Consider the following 23,673-nt stretch of genomic DNA (forward strand, 5'->3'; position numbering starts at 1 on the left):
TTGTGATGAGATCCCTGAGTGTGAACTTCTTGATCTGTAACATAGTCCTGGGAGTGCTGAATCCGTGGTGACCCTCCTCAGGTTCATCCTTGATGGAGCCTAATTGCATGAATTGTTTTTGGAAGAAGGATGGTCCCTATGTAAATTGACTCTTGTTCCCAGCACTTGGTCTCCTTCCTGGGCTCTAAAAATAATAACTGAGTGTTCCCAAGAAATATAAGCAAAATCTTTCACGTTTAAGGGATGCCAAGAGAGGAAGGAAGACAGAATGAAAATACTGCATCAGTCCTAAAGGATGTACAGGATCTGCATATTATGAAGAAAGCAAGGGACTACCATGGTCCAGAGGTGCTGCAATGCCACTGTGGAGTGGCAGCCACCTCACCCTCCCCAGCAGGGAGATACCCACCCAGCCTAAGGAAATGCAAGGAGGGGAGGACATAGGTGCAGACCGAGGCTGGCCTCAGGTACGGAAGGCAGAGCTTCATACTCTGATCTGTGCGACTCATTCAACTAGATGGGGCTAGGTCTTTCCCCGAGAAGATGAGACAACAAGAAACTTTCAAACAGCTCCAACAAGCTTAGGTTTGGTCTTGCTAAGCTGAACACACACTTTCTATTTTCAACTCACTTGCCACAGCCAAGTTAACAAGGAGGATTGTGTTGGCAGTCTCTGAGGCATGAAGAGGGTTCCCAAAAAGCAGCATAGGGCTGCTGTAGCTTCTTTTGCATTCCAGTAACTGGCCTCTTTCCTTTGCCTGGGACAGCACTGCCCATCTGTTTCCAGCTGTCCCAGGAACAGGACTGCTGGGAATTAGCCAGGCTGTGATCCAGAGAAGTGCCCGGATGCTGCCTCTTGGGAAAGTGGTTCTGAAGCAGAACAGAACATCCAGCTATGTGCACCACCACTAAACAACAGGACTGCATGCAAACAGCCAGGAGCCTGACTCTCCTAAGCAATCATGACTTCTGCAGGAAGTTATGCTGAATGTTGGCAGGAAAGTGAAAATCCAGCTGTTGCTTTCCTTTGCTGTAGCATTCAGATGCAGGGGTGACCCTCTTTCCTTTCCACACAGGAAGAGGAGAACAGCTTGGAAAACACATTGCCTTTAGGCAATGCTTCACTTCTCATAGACAAACATGCTCTTTACCTTGCTGCTATCTTAGGTAAATATTTCCCCAAGAATGTTGTCAGCTCTCCAGTCTGATTCCATTAATTGATTTCCATTAAATCAGAGAACCGCTTATGTTCCAAATAAAACACTGTCTGCAGACTAGCTCCTTAAAGCCCTGTTGTTAGTAATAAAGTACAATGTGGATCAGCTCGGCACCTCTTCCGGCTACTCCAGCTTGTGCAGGCTACATAGGTCTGGCAGTAAAGATGGAGAGAAACAGTGTAGGGTGTCTCTTGCTGGTTAATTAGTGTCTCCAAGCAAGTTCTGGCACAAGTGCAGAGTTTCGGCTGATGATAGAGAAATGGTAAAAGACAGATGGCAGTGGTTCCATCATACTCCAAAGCACTGAAAGGCTGTATCTTGACTGCCCATGCAAGATAAATATCACATCACTGCTCTCTGCATGTGAGGCTACAGGGCCAGGTTAATGCCTGTCCTATGGATGCAGGGTCCCAGCATTTATGTTTGTCATAAAAAAGGTGTGTTAGATGGAAAATAAAGGCCCAGGGGTAGCAGTCTGTGTAATCAGCATAGCCTTTGCACAGGTCAGGAGAGCACGCTTCAAAACCAAGCTCCCTGCTTGTGTGAAAAGGGCACATGCAAATCCTTTGGCTCAGCTCTCCAGGCTGTCATGGATCTTTTGCTGTTTCCAGGACTCGCCGGCCCCTCCTCTGGCTCCAAGCATTTGAAGTTGAGCTCTTTGTCCAAACAGTCCTTGCTGAAATGTCAATACACTACCAGGACACTGGCTCACAGGGTTCATCATGATTTCCAGGCACTGTGTGGCTTTGTTTCTCTGCTTTCTGCTGCTGATCCCTCTTTCTCTGGATGCAGGTATGTTGCAGGATATGGCTGTAATTCTGTTTACTGGCAACGGACTGCCTTCCCCTTACCAAGACGTAATTTCCATTGCAAGTTTTGAGTTGTGTGTTTTTCTTGTCTCCGGCTGTGCCTGTGGTATTCTAAAGTTCTTGTTTGCTCTCAGTGTGATGGTTCCATGCACATTTTCTGCCAATTAAGGAAAAGCACCTCTAGATTGCTAAATGAATGTATTATCTCGATGCACAGATAGCAGGCAAACCACCAGCTGTCTGCCCACTACATGAAGAAAGGAACTGTGATTTATTGTTATATCGTATTGAACTGGGACATTTCTCAAAGCAAAGCATCAATAGCCTGTCATTCAGCTGATGAGTAATTAAGGAGGTGAGGATCCACCCTGCTTCAGCAGCAGTAGAAGGCAGAGAGGAGGTGGCTTCAGTGGCTCCAGTATGTGCCTTAAAATCAGCTCCCATAGTAATAAAGTAGATCCAGTGCTTTCAGATTCCCAGTTAGCCATTGACTGGGTCTCCTGTGTTCCAGTGAGGAAAGGTGGAAAAATATGTAGCAAAGTCAAAAGTGTTCCAATGCAAATAAGTGGAGAATGCCAAAATAAGAGCAGGTGGATGTTCCCAGCCATACACCCGGGTTCATTCCTCCGTTAGAGTCTGTGTCCATGCAGTGATACATGTGCCATGTATCTGCAGCATAAGGTTAATTAAAAGCCCTCAAGGAAAGCCATATTAAATGCATACGGCCTGACTTTGAAATCACGGCAGAAAGACCCAGATGACATTCCTATAATGACCAAATATTTAGGAAGCACCCTGAGATAAATTCAGTGCACACCACACAATACTTTATCCCTCAAGTAACTTTGAAATATAGGGAAAAATTACCACTATTTTGCATGTAATTCAGCAAATATTCTGATTAGACACATTTATGAAGATGCCTCACTAGACTGGAATAAACCCTCTCAGCATTTATGTTTGTGTGTATGTTGATGGGGACACACAGGAGTCTTGTCTTTCAGCATCCCTCAGGGCCCTTCCAGAACGTAGAATGTAACTCCTATTCTTTCGGGGTCATGTAGTGGAGAATGTCCTGGGGAAAGGCAGGTGACACACGTCAGGCTTGATCTCCAAACCTACCCACAATCACAGTTGAAATAGTTTAAGCACTGAAATTTAAGTTGTTATCATGAAGCTCTAGAAGCTCCCCTACTGACATAAAGGAAAAAGAAAAATTGATAATTTCAAGACTTGTTCTGTGTAGTACATGGAGAAAAAGTACACTGTAGCACTGGGACTTCTCATTCCTTATCCTGAATTATACTATAGCTGTGTGGTGTGCTTATATCCTAAGGCTGAGGAACAGGTCAGCACAGTGAAGTGTGCTTTCAGTGCACGCTTCTGTCAGTTGCAAGTTGATGTAGCTCTAGGAAATGAGCTCTGCTGATGCCTGCTATCAAACCTGTGTACTCAATGTCTTCCCAAAGCGTGGCATAGACACACAAATAGAAGACCCCTCTGCGTTTGCGGTCCATAGTGCTGACAGAAGCTAGGAGCCATCTACAGGCTCCACTAGGAAAAGTAATCAGCACTGTCCAGCTTTGTACCTTAACGTAGGCTTTTCCACAAAAAACCTAAAGATAATATATTAAAGCAGTGATTTTTAAATTGTGGTTTACTAGTGGTGGGATAAGTTCCTTCTTCAGGTCCAACAAGTGAAGGAGTGTGAAATAATATGTGACTGTGCCTGAAGGGATGACTGTGGTCCACCTGTCACCAAATGACTGTAGCATGTACAGAAAAATAAGGTTTTGCCATGTACATTGGTACTAGATAAAGTGACACAGGCTTCATAGCTGCTACAATTCAAAGAAACTGTTGCAAATGTCAAGATGTGTATGACGTAGGAGTCACTGGTGTACATACAACACACATACATACAACACTGTTGTAATGTGCCACCTTCTCCTAAGCTCTGGGCTCTGTAAAATTCATTTGTTGTCACTTTATCTGTGAGGCAAAACAGAGAAAGGAGGCTCCTTCACTTTTGCCTATCTCTTTTCTAAAGTGTCTCAGAAAAAAAACCTTGGAAAGCAGAAAAGCTTCCAGAGGAAATTGTCCCCAGATCCTCTCTGTCTGGCAAGCACAGCTGTATGACAAACAGAACATGTCACTGTTTTTCAGTCTTTCTAAAGAAAGAAGAGGCAAGCAGCATTTTGCAAAGGCAAAGACGAGCCAACAGCTTCTTTGAAGAGATAAAACTGGGGTCACTAGAGAGAGAATGCATGGAAGAAAAGTGTTCCTATGAGGAAGCAAGAGAGATTTACCGTGATGATGCAAGGACAGTAAGTAAAATGGGCCTGGATGAGCAAGCACTCATTGTCATAAGGACTTCCCCTACTCAAGGGTTTGCTTTGACATTCTAAACCATGAGAGCAGAAAAAGCAGTTAGTGTCCTGCTATTTGCATCTTTGTCTTTTATCTATAGGGAGACACACATCAGCAGTGAGTTACAGGAAGGCACACTGCATAGGCCGTCCTCGACAGTATCCATCTAGGGAATGCTCTCGGAGTAATCTCCCCAAACCCCAAATTCCTGCCCTGACAATACTTTAAATTGTTGTACTGTGCAACATATTCTTCAGTCAATCCCACCTCAACTATACAGAGGTTACTTATGGGTAACCCATTTGTGTCTGTAACTGAGTCCCTTGGCTACTGGTATATGAAAATAATGTACAATCTAGAAAATAATGTAGGGTATTTCATGGATATTAACTGTCACAAATTATAAAGGCAGAAGGGGTATCACTCTGGCTTTCTGTAACCCCTCCTGTGTGACAAGAGCAGTAAGACATAACTTGAGTTAATTTTTCTTTAATTGAATCTCGCATCTTTTTCTTCCAGAATGAGTTCTGGCACATCTATTCCGGTACGATTATTCAGGATGTTCTAACATCTGTGAAACTCTTCCACTGCTGCAGCTCTTTGCATGAGGTGGACTGACACTGAATATTTTACAGACCCTAACCAGTGTGACTCCAACCCCTGTCAGAATGGTGGGATTTGTGATGACCAGTTTCAGGATTACGTTTGCCGCTGTCCTGTTGAATATGAGGGCAAGAGCTGTGAAAAAGGTCAGCTTGTGGCATAACATAACAAAATAAAAATGCCATTATTAATTCAAATTCAAGGCATTGAGATAAGTAGTAGCAATCATTATCATTCAGGAGTTGGACTTGATGATCCTCTTGGGTCCCTTCCAACTCAGGATATTCTATGATTCTGTGATTCTGCATCATTCTAGCTATGACAGCTACTGTTCATAGTGCTTGTGGTGTCGCATGATGGAATTAACCACCTAGCAGTCAGGCACTGAAAGGCAGCAATATAGTTACTGCCCTATAATGACTTTGTAAAAGAAAATAAGAATTGCCTTTTGTGCACCATCTGAGAGAAAAGGAGGAATTTTTTTCTTACCCAACTTCTGAAGTTACTTTGACTTAGAAGCTCGATGCATTATGTGAATAAGAACTACACTGCATATGCATGGTACAAAGCCTGAAGGGATGGGTCCAGTGGTTAATGAAGTTAATATACATATTTCCACTGATTTCAGTGGACACTTCACACTGAGCGTTATACCTTCACAACACTCAGAGTCCAAGCAAGGGCTAGACACTCATTAAGTCTAACCAGGCAGCCTCAACAGTAATCCCAGAGCAACCTTCTGCTAAATGGCAAAATACAAAATAGTTATAATTTTTCAGTCATCTATTATGATGGCTAACACACAATTGCAACACCTTCGTACTTTAGACAGCTCAGCTACTGTATAAATGCAGACTGATTTAATTTTAGGTGTATGTTTCTTAAGTATAGCCTTTTGTTCCCTAATTCCTGGAGATCCAGGCCTACCTCGCTTTTCACAAATGGAAGGTGCTTCTGATGCAGTCAGTCTACATAAATCACAGAAATCTGCTTTGCTGCCTTGCGTCTCTGTCAACATTTCAAATGCAATTGATTCATGTCAAGCACAAAAATCTGTCTTGAAACCTAAATGCTCTTTGTCTGACTTTAGCCGTGGCTGACAAACTGAAGTGCATTTTTGACAATGGTGGCTGTGAACAGTACTGTGCTGATGAGCAGTCCGGAAAACGAGTGTGCTTCTGTGCAGATGATTACACTTTAGCGAGTGATGGCGTGTCCTGCATCCCCCAAGGTAAGACTAGCCTGATGCTACATCTAAGCCAGCTCTGGAAGAAAGGTTTTCAACATGTGCACATCAGGAGGCGCAAGGTATAACCCTTAGATACCAGCTCCCCACCTCTTCTTCACAGGTGGAGTCCCAGACAGTACATTTAGGCTTCTGGTGCAAGTTAGGCATCCTAGTAAAGCAGCTGTCAGTGTGCACACCAAGCAGGGAGCCTTCTGAACCTCTCTTTTCACTCCTCTGGGAGATGGGAGATTCAAGTTTGAACATCCTATCTGCTCAGAGTTAGGAGAGAGATGAACCCATCTCCTCCTTTGGGAGCATGCTCACCACTAGTCAAGTAGAGAAGAACTGAGCAGTGGAGACAAGCTCATGGCAGCAAGTGGTCAGGGATTTGGAGTCAGGCTGAGGGGTTTCTGGTAAATGGAGGGGCTCTGGGCCTCATAAGTCCTTCTTTGTTTTAGCTTACACCCACAGTGTAAGCTATATTTCATGGGCAGCATTGTTTTACTGTTGTCTCTCAATCTGAAATTGTGACTGGATTTTATTACTATATTTATTTCAGTGTAAGGGTCAAGAGAGGAAGAGGTCTATTAAAAACAAAAAAAACCCAGTTATTTTCTTTTCCTTCCTTTCTTCCTTCCTTCCTTCCTTCCTTTTCCTTCCTTCCTTCCTTCCCTTTTCTTCTTTTTCTTCTTCTCCTATTTAGTAGGAATAATAATACATTTTTGGTATTACTATAGACACTGTGGCTAGATATTTCTCTCAGGTCAGTTTCAACTGGGACTAGGGTAGTGCAAGTTAATTATTTTTCCAATACATAAGCTGGCATCTGACTCTATTGCAGATGCCTAGTTGGATTACTTTATTAGAGGGGAAAAAAGAGACCCCTGTGGAAATGAACATAACAACATAACGGATAGAGCTGTAGGGAGCATGCTAAGTAATTCTGAGGGGTGATGCCCCCCTACAAACACACCTCAATGGAGCACTCATGCAGAGAGCTGATAATGACAACATAGCTGTCAACAACAGCAATTTCATTAGAAAAAAATGTCTACTAATCTGCTTATCCCTTATTAACAGATCCTGCAATACCACATGGTGGGGAAGGTGCTTTTGTTTAAAGCTGGGAACAAAGAATTCAATATTCCCCACAGGCTTTTCAGTGTGTCTTCCCCTCCGAAGACGATGTATTTATTGCTGCTTGCTTCTTGGGGACCAAAACAGCCATAAAGCTGACCACGTGTTGCAAGTAGAGAAAACTGTGCAACTGCCAGGCTGCCAGTCCCCTCACAGTCCTTTTGTCATCTCTCACAGTGGCCCTTTTTCTTTTGGGACATTGGCCCTTTTGCACTGCTGCCCTGCATACAAAGTTAGAGTCCATGGGTCTGTGTTACATCTGTTCTGATCCTTCCCCAGCTGCCATCAAAAAGCTACTCCTGTTTCTCCATACCTTGCCTGTACCTGTAAAAGGCTGGTGTTGTCTTCATATAGCTGAAGTTATTACAGATCCATGGAAATGTCGGATGCAGCTCAACATAGACTATAGGGCCCTGGCTCCCAAAGTGGTAGAAAGAGAGCACTCCTCCTCACAGCGTTATCACAGTGTGACTGCCAGACAGAAGAGATGGTGTTTTGTTACATCACAGACACATGGCACACAAAAAACCCCAATGGTTGACCATCTTTAAAGGAAAATTCAGTTGGGTGGAAGATGTACTGAAAACACCAAGGCTTCCTCGGCACTGCAGCTCAGTCGCAAGTTCAGTCAAGATTTGATTCTCTTACTGCTAGTCTTCACATTCTTGCTCAGAGTGAAAACAGACCTTAGATTGACTGAGATGTGAAGTCCAGAAGAATCAAGGATTCTCTGGACACAAGCAAACTAGGTATAGTCTGTGAGAGGCATACCAGAAGACATAGTGTCTGCTCTCAGGACATCTTTGGGTCTGCCCAAACAAGGGATGGCAAGCTGCCCACCCCATGCTTAAGCCTCTCTCTGACCATACCATGGATGCTGGGCACTTGGTACAACTGAATTAAAGTCAGCAGGGTCACTGAAAATGTGTAGACTACAGAGTCACTGAAATTTTGCTGTGAATTCAGTACAATAAAATCACACTTGCTGCCCTCTGTTGTTATTTTCTTTTTAAATTTTTTTTCAGTGAAATACCCATGTGGAAAAATACCAGTGCTGGCAAAAAAAAATTCAACTGCACAAGGGAGAATAGTAGGTGGTTTAATCTGTCCTCCAGGTGAATGTCCATGGCAAGTGAGTCTTCAAAAATTTTTCATTGCTTTTATTTTTTTAACTTCCTTACAAAACTGCTATCTTAAATTCATTGTTTTAAATCTGTTATGTTACAAATTCATTAAAAGTACGGTGTCTGGATAAGAGAATTCCCTCTTCATCCATAGCCAGCAGATACACCTGTTTCAGTCAAGCATTTCAGCTTTGTTTTGGAGTGCTTGGTTTCATTGGAGTAGAGTAATAACACAGCCACCTCTGTCGTCTGATACCTTAGTCCTTAACGTTACTGCTGGCAGAAATTATAGTTGCAGCTTGCAAGGTTATACGCTTGGCCATAACAGGAAAGGTCCATACTACAAGATGGAGACAAAGTCAACTTAGGAAGACTCCCTCTCATAAATTCTCAATAAAGTCAGCACAGTATTCTCATACACAGTTGCATACAGTGTCAGAAAAAAGCAATATGAAACCCATCACTACTGAGATTCAGATCAAGCACGTTTGATGTAAGACATAAATTTGCTTTATGTTGGCAGGCCCTTATAATGCATGATAATAAAGAAAAGTGTGGTGGTACCCTGCTTTCCCCGGAATGGGTGGTCACTGCAGCTCACTGTTTGGACTATATTCACCTTAACCAGCTTCGTGTGAGACTGGGTATGTATTCTCCTCTCCTCATCCTGTCAAAGTGGTGGCAGCTTCTCATCCTGATAAAACCAGAGTTAAAGGCTTTGGTAGTATTAGGGAATTGTCCTTCACAGGTGTCAGACCAGAAGCACCCTATCTCCTTAAACTTACAAGGAATCAATGAGCTCCCTGATATGACCTGCGATTAATAAATAACTTTTCCAGGTGAACACAAAATAAATGAAGATGAGAAAACTGAGCAAGAAAGTGGAGTTTCCAGGATGATCATTCATGAAGGATACACGATTGGACAAGTCAATAATGATATTGCCCTTTTGAGCCTGGAAACACCAATGAATCTCACCGACTATGTGGTGCCAATATGTTTGCCTGAGAAACGGTTTGCTGTGTATGAACTGTCCTCTATCAAGTTCTCCACAGTAAGTGGATGGGGACGCCTATTAGATGGAGGTGCCACCTCTTCTGTTCTGATGAGAGTTGATTTGCCACGTGTAAAGACACAAGAATGTGAAAAGGAGACCAATTTAAATATCACAGAGAACATGTTCTGTGCAGGAGACCTGTCTGGAGCTAAGGACTCCTGCAAGGGAGACAGTGGTGGTCCTCATGCTACGAAATACAAGAACACTTGGTTTCTGACTGGCATTGTCAGCTGGGGAAAGGGCTGTGCTGTTGAAGGCAGCTATGGGGTTTATACAAGGGTGTCCAAATACATCAACTGGTTGAAGAAGCACATGGACTAAAGATGTTGAGCCAGAGCATTTCCAGAGCGTGCTATTGTCCCCCAATCGCTCTGTGCCATTTTCCTGTGGAAGCATTCCTTCATTATCTTAGATATGTGATACCCGTGATACCCACACCACTATTAATGATTTGAAGCAAGCCCAATGCCTACTTGAATACATAAAATACATTCCTTATCAATATTGTTAGTAAACTTGTATCTTATCAAGCAGGCACAGAAGAACCATAACAAATCAAACTCAAAGTCCCTCTTGTTCTGCATCCATTTCTGCTGAAGGACACAGCTAGATGCTGAAAGATTGTCAGCAATACATCATAATCCTTCCTCCAGCTATCCTTTCAGCTTCTGGTAATCAGTGAAGTACAGACTTCCTGAGCCAGAAGTTGCATTAGACTGAACAGTCATGAATGAACCTGCTGTCTGTAATTGTATGCAATCTCCTTTGAACACATTCATGTGTCTGGCTTTCACAACTTCCTATGCTATGGATCCTGTAATATAATTATGAAATAGCAGAAAAAGTAGAAAAAATGTTTCTCTTAGATTGTGTTAAAGTACCTTTCTCCAACAGTTGCAGTGGCAACGAGATTTGAGAGATAGGAACCTTAGACATTCTCCAGAACAAGAAAGCTGGAAAAAGGTTGATTCCACATTTACGGGTTTGCTATGAAAAGTTTATTTCAGTCTTCTTGCATCAAGCATTATTGCTGTAAGGCTATAAAATGCAATATTTAACCCTATATTTATGGGTGGTGAAGAATACCATTGATTTAATCTTATCTTTGCCTTGCTTGTTGATACATAGAGCACAAATGAAAGGGAACATTTGTTTCATTTGTTGTCCAGTATAATCTAAACTGTATTCTCTATACTGAGATCTAAAGTCAGAATAAAATAATTGTCTGACTATATGAAAAACACTGACCAAATACCATTCACTAAAATCTTAAGGCATAAATGGTAGAACTTGAAACACTCTGAAAACACTATCAACTATAAAATTTAAAAATATACCTTCTAATCTAAGCATGAAACCTATGAAAAGGTAAGGGAGATAAAAATGTTTAGGAGATTAGAAAATGGTTTAGCAATCTTATTCAAAACTTATACCCAAGATCATTTAAATAATGTGGAATATCAACTCAATCACAAAAGCTTATCAGAGAGTAGGACAATCACAGTTGATCTTACTCTATTATTAAGGAAAAACATTGATATCATCTGGCACATAAACCATGCAATACTAAACATCCTATAACCTGTTTTACTGACACAGAAGAATGGTATACTGTTCATTTAAATAGTGAACTGAACTGGGAAAAGCAGCAAATTTCAGAGACCTGAGAAACAAGAGCTCTTACAGTATGCAAACATATCCTTACTCCGAAAAGAATTCCCATCCCAGGGAGGAAAGTGACTAGGAGTAGTGGCCAGCAAATAAAGCCTCATGTTCATTTAGACGAGTCACTCAGCATTGCAAAATCATCCCTGAAGACCCTTGAAGATAAAACAGTTTGGGTTTTCCATGGTCCATAAAGCGATTTCTCCTCTGTAACATTCCAGTGTAAATACTAACATTTATGAACAAATCATCATCTTGCAGAAAAACAGGTAAAACGCTGAAAGAAGTCAGTAGTAATAATAGCTGCACAAAGCAACTTTTTCAAAACAAAGCTGGGGTTTAGATATATTTTTAATATAACAGCCTGTTTAAGCAAGCCAAGAAGATGAAGGAGACCTGGCAGCTGGCTCTGGAAGCACCCAAGACAGGGGCTTCACAGCACACTATGAACTCCCCCACAAGATAGGGGAGATTGAGGCCAGCTCCCAGCGAGCAGCATGCCGAGGTCACCGATCCAAAGTGCGGAACCATCGGCTTACAGAGCTGGGATGTGAAACTCGCGGGTGGGAGCTGCCAAGGGTGTTGGGCTGTTTTGAGGTAAGATCCCGGCGTAGCCCAGAGCCGGGCCAGGAAAAAAAAAGGCTGCGGCCTTGGGCTTTGAAAAAAAATAAAGAAAAAAACGGAAAAGAAAAAAAAGTCTCATCCCCCCGAGTGAGAAATCCCGCCGCGGCTTTCCCCCTGCCCCGGCGCTTCCGCTATTTCTGGGCAGGGAAAAGCAACGCCGCTTCAGTCTCACCCCGCCCTAGGGGGTGAAGACTTCGGCTCCCGTCCCGTCCCGTCCCGTCAGTCCCTCCCGTGCCCCGTCCCCGCGGGGCCATCAGCGGGGCGCTCCGCGCTGCCATGGCCGCCCGCCTGCTGCTCCTCCTGCTCTGCGCCGCGCTGCCCGGCCAGCTCCGCGCTCAGGAAGGCGGTAAGGCGGCACCTTTCTCATTTTTTTGGGATGGGGGAATCCCTCTTCGGAACAGTCTTCGGGGATGGGGAGGAGCTGCCGGGCCGAGAGACGGTGAAAGGTCGATGCTGCGGGCCGGGGGCGCGCACTAGGAAAGCGCCGGCAGCAGCCGAGAGGTGCGCTTCGGGAACAGGGAGCTGCTGTGGGCATCTCGGGGTGCCAGACCCCAGGGATGCTGAGTCCCGCTGCCGTCTCCGGAGCCTTTCCTGGGCTACTTCGTCTTCCCTTTTTTCCCCCGGAAAGTGGGATTGTTGTCCCTCCCCGCCGTTTGCAACTGGAGTACAGCTGCCCTCACACTCTGGCATGCTCATGTGTGTGAAGGGAAGCCTGGCCAAGCCTTGGTTGGGTGTTTTTGGCCATGAAGGTGACTCCTCTGTTTGTGCCACCACCATGCTCAATGCCAAAGTCCAGGGCAGCATCAAGAAGTGGCCTTTCAAAAGTTGTTAACTCTGCCTTCGGTGATTCAGGCCACTTACAGTTTAAAACAAGTCTTTAGCATATTTCTGGAACATCCTACTTCAGTTGTCCAGTACCTGTTGCTCCTTGGTGTCTCTGAAGAAGGAAGCATGATAGAAAGCTTGGGAAAGAGAATGACCAACCTCAGAAGACTGATAAGCTAGTTCAAGTTTATAAAAACATCCTCTTATGCGGGTAGTGTGAAAGCAAAGGAATATAGAGGCGATAACCCCACCAGCTGTGTCCTGTCACTTTCTTGTTACTGCAGAGAGGGATTTAAGGGCAAATAAGAAAGCAGGTGAATGAACTAACAGTCACTGAGCTGCAAGTTACAAGCACTTTCTGCAAGCCTTCCTTGAGAGGAGCTGTTTTAAAGTAAGCAGGGCTTGAAATTAAGGATGGGATTGCTTAATATAAATAACACAAACGGAATTTGTCTCCATTTGGCTGATCCACCAATTTCAGTGAAAGCAGAATAAGTCACCTCTCTGTTCACTTGGAGGATATTTGGGTATATGATTACTATCAGCTATTTATTTATTATTGAATTAGGCTACATGAAGAACGCTCCTGAAGGTATGTGCAAGCTGTGCACTGAGCATAAGGCGTTGTCCTTGAGTCCCATCTGTAGCACAGTCTTCCACACTGTGGTTGGAAAGTATTTTATTCTACCATATTCCAGATGGTAGAACTTGATTAAAAGCCAACTTCCAAACTCTTCACACTTGCCTAGAACATATGCTTTTTACAGAGTAATTGGCAACTTATTTCACCCAGTGTTGGTTTTGTTTTTCCTGCTTGGTAATATGTCACTGGAGAATAGTGCTATTGCTCACATAGCCACATGCCTGAGATGAGTCCAACACCTATGACCCTCCAGTTCAAATCAACAGCTACCTGCATCTTTAACTTGAAAGCAGCAGGTCTTAGGCTTCTGTCAAACCAAGCTTTTAAGAAATAAAAACAACTCAGCAAACCGACTTCAGGCTGTACTTTTCTCCTAAAGCTGATGTTCATTTACTTCTGCCTTTGTTAAATCTTAGAAGGCAGCTGCCTTATCAGTACACATATCAGTAAAGCAGGAACATTTCTACAGGCACTTGAGAGGTGCTCTTAAGAGGGGCAGAGGATCCCAGTGCAGCACAGTGGGATTTAGGGTGGTGAAGGGTAATAGAACTCATACATGGGCTCTTCCCATCTGTTACTAACTAGATACATTGCTTTATCTTGAGTTTGTGTGGCATTTAGTTTCTGCGTCACAAGCCCCTAGATCAGGCGGTTATGTTGCCTGATGGTCAGCTTTAAAACGAAATTGAGGAATGCAATCTCCCTGGCCTTCAGGGAAAGTCATTCTGTTCAAGACTGAGTCTTGAGCAGGAGCAACAGAAATGTAAGCCCCCGCCCGATGGCAACCTGCATGTTCTTATTTTTGAGAATAAAAAGAGTAGGAGAGAATTTTGGGGACCTACATTTTGTCCTGGGGCTACTGATTCTCAGAGAGAGGTTACTCTGAGATCCTGGAATGTATCAGCCTGTGTGAGGACTAACTTTACAGGTAATGTTATGTACTGGTAGAGGGGTGAAAGAGTCTGTTTTGGTTTTGTTTCTGACTCACTTATTTCTAATGACTCTTTACCACCACTAAATGTTACCCATCTGTATCATTTTTCTCTTTTATCTAGTATTCATCAAGAAAGAAAATGCTGACAAGTTCTTGGAAAGAACAAAACGTGCTAACTCTTTTTTAGAGGAACTGAAGAAAGGGAATATTGAAAGAGAATGCGTTGAGGAGCGCTGCTCAAAAGAAGAAGCAAGAGAAGCTTTTGAAGACAATGAGAAAACTGTAAGGATGAAATAATATGAAACATAGATCTGTACATTTAATGTTTAAAAATTACCATTCAAGTCTTTTGAGCTGGACATCAAAACTCACAAGTTATTCACAGTCACTTAACACAAAGAAAAAATAGTGGTTGATTGTGGTTGGAATTGCTAAGGCATAGATGTCTGCCAGCACATCTTAAAGCCTCAATCCTTTTACTTGTTCTGATCTGTTTAATTGCCACTGAGAAGTATTTGACCTTTAAAGGCTTTGATGCTACCTGTCAGTGTTGGAAATATGTTCACCCTATCTGGTTGGCATAGCCGAGTGCCATGACTATGGTCAAGACAATCCATTGGAAGTCTGAGAAGGCAAATGCTGACATGGAACTTCATGGGGGAATTTAACTGAACTTATCTCAAGCGGTTTTGCAGTGCTTATCATCTTGTGGCTCTCTTTATCTGAATTGAGAGAATGTATACTGTGGACAGTTCTTAAATGCCTTACTGTTAATTGGAATGAAGTTTGTATGTGTGACTTTTGTGTCACCTACCTTACTCCAATGGCTTACTTAAGACAGAAATGTGATCTGTTCCCAAGCTCAAGGGAAAGTTAAAGCAATGGGGCAGCTGTGGAGACTGGAGTCAGTAGAATAGGTGGTATTTTAAAACTTGAAGTGACTTAGTAGTGGAGGAGAATAGGGAACATCGACTGTAGCTATGTGGCTGTTAAAAACAACCCTGAAAATGGAGTTAAGGCCAGATTCATTTCCCTTTAGCATTACTTGATGGCCAGAATGTTCTTGGAGTGGCACTGAGATGTCATGGGTGCATTACCAGTGTACTTCAGAGCGTAAATGTTGACTTACCTATGGCAGAACCAGCACAGCCTGTTCTACCTGGTGACCAGATGTCACTGGAAAGGACTGTCTTGGACAGGCAGCATACCTGGATTCCTCAGTGCAGAGGGAAAGGAGAACACAAATCAGACAAAATGTTTTTAAATGTCAGGATTTATGAGGTTTTGGTTGATGGGAGTATGGGGTGGGGATGGAGACTGAAAATTTGGCATTATGGGAAAATAAGTAAATTCAGTCAAAACTGATAGAAAAACACAGTTATGCAAGAAATGAAGTGGCTTATCCTGAGTGAATCACACTGTGGTTTCTCTAAGGAGTTCCAGACATTTCTGAAAAATGCATGAGACTTGTTTCTGTAGAGCTGGGCAATATGGTTTTAAGTTATTAAATGTCAATAGCAGGCTGCAAGTCATGTACCGTGCAATATTTCTTTTAACAATTCTTAGCTGCAAATATCCTGTGTATGAAAGGTCTAATATTTTTCTGAGGAATTTAGTAATTCTCATTCAACTCTTTCTGTTTCCTTTTATTCCCCATTTTCCACACCTACCTTTAGGAGGAATTCTGGAACATCTATGTAGGTAAGAAACACTTTGTGTTTGTTTAGTGGATTAAACTTCCTCACTGCAAGGATTGAAAGGATGCACCTCTTAAGTAACCCCTTCCTGCTCCCTTGCTTCATCTCTTTTCACTCCAGCAAACCCTCACACTGTGTTTCCTCTGAAAAAGGAATCTGACATACTGAGTGCTGTTGCTTGAACCCAGTCATTTCATTTGCAGACAGGGTTCAGCTGCCTCCAGTTGCTGGGCTGATCTTTGTCCTCTCAAAAAAAAATAGTGGCTCTTTGCACACTAAGGACAATCACAAGTAGAAACTGTCCGTGTGGCTCTGCCAAACAGTTTTCCTCCAGAGAGTCAGCCCCAGATGGGAGAATTCAGGATACAAAGAGTTACAGATGAGAGTGTCGCTTAAATGCCATAACCAACACTAAGTTGTGAAACTGTATCTCACAGTCACTTACCTGTTTCCTGTCACCTTCCATACCAGAGTGGTATTGATTCCTATATTATAGAGCATTTTGTGGGATGTGTTTTCTACAGAACGGTTTGGAATTCAAGGAAGTTATGGCAGTAGATCAGCAAATACTACCTAACAATCTTTTCAGGTTTTTTTCTAAAGGTGTGAGTTGTATTTATTATTTAGTGTTTGTAAGCACTATGCAAGGACAGATTTTTAATGTATTAGTGCTTTGTAACATGTTCTCCAGAAAGTATGTGTCCGGCTTGCATTTAGGAGGAGTATTTCAAAAATATTGGCCAAAGACAGCTCAACTTTGTCTTTTGGAATCTGCAGAGAGTTGAAAACAGTTACCACAAAGAAGATGCAGATTTTCACAATCCTTTAAGCAGGGGAAGAACTCTACAACCTACAGGCTGAAATTTCAAGGAAAGCCTGCGTCAAAGTTGCAGTAAACTGGATTGGAATATTTCAAACCATTTTCTCATGAGAATACAAGCAGCAGAACATCAGTGCCAGAGCTCTTAGCGGAAATGCCAATTTCATACATTTTAAACCACAGTTCACAAATGCTTTATGGGTGTTCAGAAGTATTGAAAACCACAGCTACCCTGAGCCAAGTTACTAGAACAATTTGTTCTAGCTTCCTTTTTTAGTAGGGGAATTTGTGCAACATTGACATAAAACTCACTACTCTGGCACTTCAGAGGAGGCAATAACTAGAACCTGTGATGCAGGCCTTGAGTCTGTCCTTCTTTTGGTTAATATTGGTCTTGCCTTCCCTCTTTTGAGGATGGACATCAGTTTTCAATGCCTCTGTGGCTGGAGCATTTGGAGATCTGTTGGTTTTGGGCACATGCAGGTACAGAAGGGATGATGATGTGTGAGTGCAGTCTGCAAAGCCCATCAGTTGTTCCCTGTGGCAAGTAGGGCTGTAGCAGCTGAGGTCACAGTCCAGAAACACCATGCAGGCAGCAAGCTGGATCCTTAGGATGAGTAGTTTCTTGCATATTGTCTCCTCAATGATCACTGATGTTTCAGCTACTCCAAAGGGGGGGGGCAGAACAGGTGGTAAAACACAGAAATTCAAAGAACAAATCTAAAGCAACAAATTATTAAGCAAGTGTCACTCTTCTGGATATCCTGCTTTTCTTATCAAACAGTGCAGCCCAGGGAACACATGTCATGAGGGAACACTAAATGGGAAAGACCATGTCAGCAAGCACCAGTGCAGGAGTAAGATACCTTTGTGGGGATGGGAGAAAGGGCTGCTCCACGGAATGTGTCTTCAAACACAGTGCAGCCTTCCTGTCCTCCAGGTAACTGAATTTGTGACATAATTGTGGCTGGGGCCCTGGAGTCAGGTCAGCCAGTATTGTCTAGGTCATGGAAAGGAAGAAAGGCTGCAGAACTACCTTTCAAATGTGGGACATGCCAGCGCAGATGTGGGCAGTGTGAGGTAAGAGCTGATATTTTGAGGCTCAAGCTCACACCTTACCAGATACAACAGGAAAATTTTGGTGCTTCTAAGCAGCACAAAACATGAATTTTGCAGGGCTTTGTAAACTGTTGAGGTTTTATTATCTTCTGATTAATATGCTGGTGGCTCTGTCTTTAAATGGAGAGCTCTACAGGCAAAAGACATTCACAAGGGATAAGGTGACCTTAAGGAAATAAAAGTTTAGGCTTTCTAGGCAGTAGTTGCAATGTAGAAATGTCCCATCTGCTTTTACAGGCTTCATTGTAAGTTATATATGCTCTTGACTACGATGTATTACTTTATCTTTCTACAAAAAAGCTTCTGTATGCACTGTCAACACCAAAAACAGATTGCAAAAGTGAGGATATGTGTATGAATCATTGCAGGTTTGGAATGATTGCAGTTAGACTGCAGTTAGATGATTTGTTCCATCTGGAATGTGGCAACTCACAGGACCTGTATTTTAAAAGGAAGGATAAAAGGTGGCTTCTTAAAACTGACACCCCTTCAGAGTTCACTGAAAATACTTGCACTCTTACAACAATTTGGTGTTTGGTTTGTTTTTGTAGATGGGAACCAGTGCAGCCCAAATCCTTGTCACTATGGTGGCCATTGTAAAGATGGAATTGGTTCCTACACTTGCACATGCTTGGATGGTTATCAAGGCAAGAACTGTGAATTTGGTAAGTTTCTACTTTAGAGAACTGTGGCAGTGAGTTTCCCAGGTAGCTGAAAAGTAGGGAGTTAATTCTTTCTTAACTCTTAATTATGATGGAGCCTGTCTACATGAACTGGAATCCCCAGAACATGTGGATAAAACTAAAAAGCATATGATTCTTATAACTCATGTCAAAAAGCCTTTATTCCAAGCTCAGAAGTACAGCCTCCCTGCTTAGCTCGCACAGAAAAAAACTAAGAAAACAGATTTCAGCAGACAATGCAGAGACTTCTTCAGGTTTGCAAGGAAGCATATTTTGCATAAAAATCCTTCCCAAGGCTCGCTTCTGTGGCATACAGCTGCTCCCCTGACAATGTCCCACCAATGGAGGTGCAGGGTGTATCAGCAGCCCAGAAGTAAGAGTGGTGCAGAACTGATGTTCAGGCCCGAGACTGAGGGGAGTGATGAGGAGTTGAGATTTTTAGGGCAGGAGGGAGGAATCATGTGAGGGTTTACTAGTGTCTTCTCTATTAGTGTTTTATTCATTTTTCCCCTGACAATTTGTCTCTGCTTTTCTAAGCTCACCATGACATGGCCACTGGGCCCACTTGGACTTGGCAAGTACGTTTTGTATGATGGATGTGGCTGCCTTGTAAGGCACAAGCTGGTGTTCACCACTCATGTTATTCCTAAGATGTACTTCAGATATTTTGCAGATGTAGAGACAGATCCTGTTTAAGTGTGCATTTTGTTTTGGTGAAGTTTGAGATCTTCTGTGAAGTCAGTGTTTATTTACAGTTTTTCTCCAACCGTCTCTTTTCTAGTCATACCAAAGTTCTGCAAAATAAACAATGGTGACTGTGAGCATTTCTGCAGCATCAAAAAAGATGGACAGAAGGATGTATTGTGTTCCTGTGCAGATGGGTATGTTCTAGCAGAGGATGGCAAACACTGTGTTTCAACAGGTATGAAGCCACATGATAAACCAATAACAATTATGGTGAGACTTTTTTCACAGTCAAGGGATGTCTTGGTTCACAGTTGAAGAATGTCTTTTGAAACATCGATATTCTACATGAGATAGATTTAACAGTGAGTCCAACTGATTTGTATTTCCAAAGCCTTCCATTTGTGAGGTGATGTGATGGACTTGATCAATATTTGACTGTTTTGGAACCCTTTGTAAGGTGTGTTTCACAGAATTACTACAGTAAATTCTGCTGTTGACAGGAGAAAAGTGATTGCAGTAATAAGTATGCCATATAAAATCTCTGCTTGCAAAAACTTACTACTTTGCTAGAAACTGACGATGTTAGATAATTATCATTGGTACTATTAACATTTGTTCATTTTTGGTTTATTTCAGTAGTCCTGGACAGAGGGGTCAAACATGGGCTCATGATGATGGTTTTAATATCCTTTATAACTAATAACACATTGCTGCTGTAAGCCATATTATTTCACTCATTTTCCTTAGTGTTTCCAAGGAGTTTTCTCTTGTGGGGTTTGTGTCCATCTCCAATTTTGACATTCTTCTCTTCACAGTAAAATACCCCTGTGGAAAAGTTTTTGTGAGAAGAAAGAAAAGGTCGGTTCTTTTACCTGGTGGTTATAGCAATGTAACAAGTGATCAAGAAGGCCCTCCCGCAAACGAAACAAGCTCAGAGGACGACGTTGTTATTACTACAGAAAGCCCAACCCCCCAGACTGTCAACAGAACAAGTAGCAAGAATCCATATGTTGATACCAGGATAGTAGGTGGGGATGAATGCCGTCTCGGTGAATGTCCATGGCAGGTGAGTCTGGTGTGTGTGCCCTGCATGTGAGCAGAGTGTTTTTCTGAGAGAAGGTGTGCAGTGGCTCCTTTCACCTGGCTGCCTTCTGAATGTTACCCATGTACTGCCAGTGGTAGTGAGATGTAGCTGAATTGTGTGAACTGGGCACTTAGATGTGCTGTTCTGCAACTTGAGGCCTTAAAGTGTCAAAATGAAAGGCTTTGTGCCGTTTTAGATGGAGCTGCCTAACCTATTCCCACACAGGGCTTTTGAGTCATGATGGTCTGCCAGACCATTTTTGCAGGTTACAGTCTGGTTCTGTTTGAGAGCATCCACTTAGGGAACACACCCAGGAGCATGTCAGATAAAGCGAGTGTTTTACTTTGGAAATACACTTCTGTGTTTTACTTTTGAGTTTGGGTCGGCCAAAATGAATTCCAAATACGTTCCAAAACGTATTTGGGAATAGTAAGGGGGAGACAAACAGGAACAGAACTTGGACAGAAATTCTTGGGGGTGGTAAGTCCGAGGGATGGGGTGATTTGGGGGCTGCACTCTGCCTGCTCAGTCAGTCAGTGTCTAAAAGACAGTACTAAGTACTATGAGTGCGGTAACATGGAATCCAAACATGTACTTCACATAAAGACAGTCGAGACTCTGTAGCAGTACAAGCTGATCTGTAGCCTCTTCACCCATGGATATAGTATTAAGAAAGACCTGGAGGGCCCCATAGGTGTTGCAGTAAGAAGCGAATGTGTGGTGTGCAGAGAAATCAGTTACCTGTTTATAGTTCATTCACATTAAATTGCACTTCTTAATTTTGCACTTACCTTTTTTCTTTCACAGGCTGTGCTGCTAAATGAGGAAGGAGAAGAGTTTTGTGGTGGAACTATTCTGAATGAAAATTCTATACTTACTGCAGCTCATTGCATGAACCAATCTAAAGAAATCAAAGTTGTTGTTGGTAAGTGGTTATTTATTTTACTCCTGCAATGTTTGAGCATGTGTTGCAGCTTCACCTTCTGTGCTCTAAATGTCATGCGAGATGTACTCATTATTTTATGTGTTATGGTTTGTTACTTTTTTGTTGTTATTTTGCTTTTTCTAATTTCTTGTTACCGTGGGAATCCTCCTTTTGAACAACAGGGACAGCAGATGTGGAAAATTATAATGGTGCATCCCTTTCTTTACCAATTAGTTGGAAGTGATTAAAAACAAATGTTTTATAAATGATGGCTATCAATGTTTTCAGCAGAGCAGTGCTTTTTCAGAAAGCTTGTCATTTCTGACACATCTGAATCATCCATCCTTCAATCATCACATTTGTTCCTGCAGGAACACTCAGGAAATCTATGACACATTCAGTAGAGGGCAAAGGAACAAACTCAGGTTATGGTTGCTTCACTTCTGAGCTGGGACACTAGATCAACACAACTTTGTCTTTTCACTGTTTTAGTCTTGACCCAGACCATGTTCTCGTCTCTAAGTCAGGGCCAAGCTCCTTTAAGAGATTCCATTGGTTTAGCTGGCTCAGTTTGTGCCTTTATGTAAACTGGTACAAAAACTCAGGACCAAAACTGATCCAGTTGCTGCTAATAAATATTGCCTACGTTTACTTGTATTGTATAAATGCTTAGGCTAAGTGTTAGGAATGGGTATACTAGTCTCTTTCTCTATCAAGGTTGTTCTTAATTTCTTATACTATCTCCACATTAATGACTCTTTTAATAATCTTGTACAGGTGAAGTGGACAGAGAGAAGAAAGAACAGTCTGAAACGATGCATACTGTGGACAAAATAGTTGTTCACCCTAAATATGTTGCTGCGACTTATGATAATGACATAGCCTTAATAAAGCTGAAGGAACCTATCACATTTTCGGAGTACGTTATCGCAGCGTGCCTTCCCAAAGCAGACTTTGCTAATGAAGTTCTGATGAACCAAAGATCTGGGATGGTTAGTGGCTTTGGGCGTGAATTTGAAGGTGGACGACTATCCAAAAAACTGAAAGTGCTTGAAGTCCCCTATGTTAATAGGAACACTTGCAAGCAATCGACTAACTTTGCAATAACAGAGAACATGTTCTGTGCTGGTTATGACACAGAGCAAAAAGATGCTTGTCAAGGAGACAGTGGAGGCCCCCATGTAACCAGATATAAGGATACTTATTTTGTTACTGGAATTGTTAGCTGGGGAGAAGGATGTGCAAAGAAAGGCAAATATGGTGTCTATACCAAATTGTCCAGGTTCTTGCGTTGGGTAAAAATGGCCTTGAATTTGTAGTGGTGGTGTGTCTCCTGATCCTTCTGATAGCTTCCTAGGTGCAGTTTTTGTAACAGAAACTTTTTTTTTTCCACATCTGCTAAATTTATTTTGAGAGCTGATTCCTTAAAGTTATGGTGCTGCTTCTATTTGTATTATCCCTGGCTTTAAATCACATATATGTGGATTGTGAGTAGTGTTTTGAATTTGTTGAATGGCAGAATTTCCCCAAACAAAATGGTTGCTCAGTGGGGTCTGTTGTTTGCTTTAGTTATTTTTATATTGCCATTTTGGTTCTTGTCTGTTGACTCAAGTGCTTCCACCAGGGGCTCATAAACATATTCTAAACAATCACTAGCCATGATGAAAGTGGGCAGGACAGGACTTCAATTAATCCTCGTATTGACACCATCCGGCTCAGCAGGGAGTTTGTTATTACTGGAACTATTTAGATTGTCCCTTTGGATGTATTCAGAAGAGTAAGGGAGCAAGGGAGCTTGCATGGTAAAAGCTGAGACACAAGTAAATATTCAATGTGTGATTGAATAATAACCACATGTTCCACAGAATGGCCTACTCAGGTCACAGCAGCTAATTAAAATAGCGGTTTGCTTTATATGGATTATAGTTCACCTTAGTTTAATGTAAACATTGCTGCTCATCAGAAAAAAAATTTATGTGCATGTTCATTGTTTGCTGTATTGTGTTGTGGATTGTGTATGGCTGAGGATTGGAAATCTGTTTTTCTGGGTGTTTCTGTCAGGTACAATATTGATGTACACCAGCATTTGAAATAAAACATTCTTTCGTCTTCGTTCCTTTTTTTTTTAACAAACCCAGACCTCTCAGCCTGTTACAGTTCATCATGTGCTCTACACCCTAACCATCCTGGTGGCCTTTCCAAGGCTCCTCCAATCTGTGATGTTCCCCTGTTCTCTGAGGAACACTGAACTTCACCAGACACCTGCCACTTATCTCTTAGGGTTTGAGCTGGTACTGGCTGGTTTTGTATAGCTGGTGCTGTGAGCAAACCAGGCTGACAAACTGGAAATACAACTCTGCAAAGCAGCGAGGTATTTCTGCAGTCAGCAGTGATTGTGGGCAGGAAGGTTAGTGAGCAGGTC

General features: G+C 42.4%; 2 protein-coding genes across 3 annotated transcripts; both read left to right on the forward strand.

Moving 5' to 3' along the window:
- Nucleotides 1-1,857: 1,857 nt before the first annotated feature.
- F7 (coagulation factor VII) lies at nucleotides 1,858-11,782 on the forward strand. Of its 2 annotated transcripts, XM_027646501.1 has the most exons (8): nucleotides 1,860-2,009; nucleotides 4,193-4,353; nucleotides 4,916-4,940; nucleotides 5,032-5,145; nucleotides 6,090-6,230; nucleotides 8,390-8,496; nucleotides 9,012-9,132; nucleotides 9,328-11,778. In XM_027646501.1, the coding sequence occupies exons 1-8, from the start codon at nucleotides 1,940-1,942 to the stop codon at nucleotides 9,864-9,866; spliced, it is 1,278 nt and encodes a 425-aa protein (XP_027502302.1). In that variant the 5' UTR covers nucleotides 1,860-1,939; the 3' UTR covers nucleotides 9,867-11,778. The 2 variants fall into 2 exon arrangements, with proteins under 2 accessions (XP_027502306.1, XP_027502302.1); XM_027646505.1 differs by lacking the exons at nucleotides 4,193-4,353; nucleotides 4,916-4,940 and having other exon boundaries at nucleotides 1,858-2,009; nucleotides 9,328-11,782.
- A 234-nt stretch (nucleotides 11,783-12,016) lies between these two features.
- F10 (coagulation factor X) lies at nucleotides 12,017-23,363 on the forward strand. Its single transcript, XM_027645770.1, has 8 exons — nucleotides 12,017-12,180; nucleotides 14,358-14,518; nucleotides 15,913-15,937; nucleotides 18,424-18,537; nucleotides 19,337-19,477; nucleotides 20,058-20,308; nucleotides 21,134-21,251; nucleotides 22,029-23,363. The coding sequence occupies exons 1-8, from the start codon at nucleotides 12,111-12,113 to the stop codon at nucleotides 22,568-22,570; spliced, it is 1,422 nt and encodes a 473-aa protein (XP_027501571.1). The 5' UTR covers nucleotides 12,017-12,110; the 3' UTR covers nucleotides 22,571-23,363.
- The last annotated feature ends 310 nt before the right edge of the window (nucleotides 23,364-23,673 follow it).

This window comes from Corapipo altera, unplaced genomic scaffold, assembly GCF_003945725.1.
Source record: "Corapipo altera isolate COAL_440 unplaced genomic scaffold, ASM394572v1 0, whole genome shotgun sequence".
In the NCBI taxonomy this organism is placed as follows: Eukaryota; Metazoa; Chordata; class Aves; order Passeriformes; family Pipridae; genus Corapipo; species Corapipo altera.

Bases quoted from the DNA above. Each gene is read 5' to 3' on its own strand.
- F7 (XM_027646501.1), top strand. From the start codon at position 1,940: ATGATTTCCAGGCACTGTGTGGCTTTGTTTCTCTGCTTTCTGCTGCTG. The intron at 4,941-5,031 runs GTACGATTATTC...AATATTTTACAG, and splicing joins GTTCTGGCACATCTATTCCG to ACCCTAACCAGTGTGACTCC. The intron at 8,497-9,011 runs GTGAGTCTTCAA...TTATGTTGGCAG, and splicing joins CAGGTGAATGTCCATGGCAA to GCCCTTATAATGCATGATAA.
- F10 (XM_027645770.1), top strand. From the start codon at position 12,111: ATGGCCGCCCGCCTGCTGCTCCTCCTGCTCTGCGCCGCGCTGCCCGGC. The intron at 12,181-14,357 runs GTAAGGCGGCAC...TCTTTTATCTAG, and splicing joins GCTCCGCGCTCAGGAAGGCG to TATTCATCAAGAAAGAAAAT. The intron at 21,252-22,028 runs GTAAGTGGTTAT...AATCTTGTACAG, and splicing joins AGAAATCAAAGTTGTTGTTG to GTGAAGTGGACAGAGAGAAG.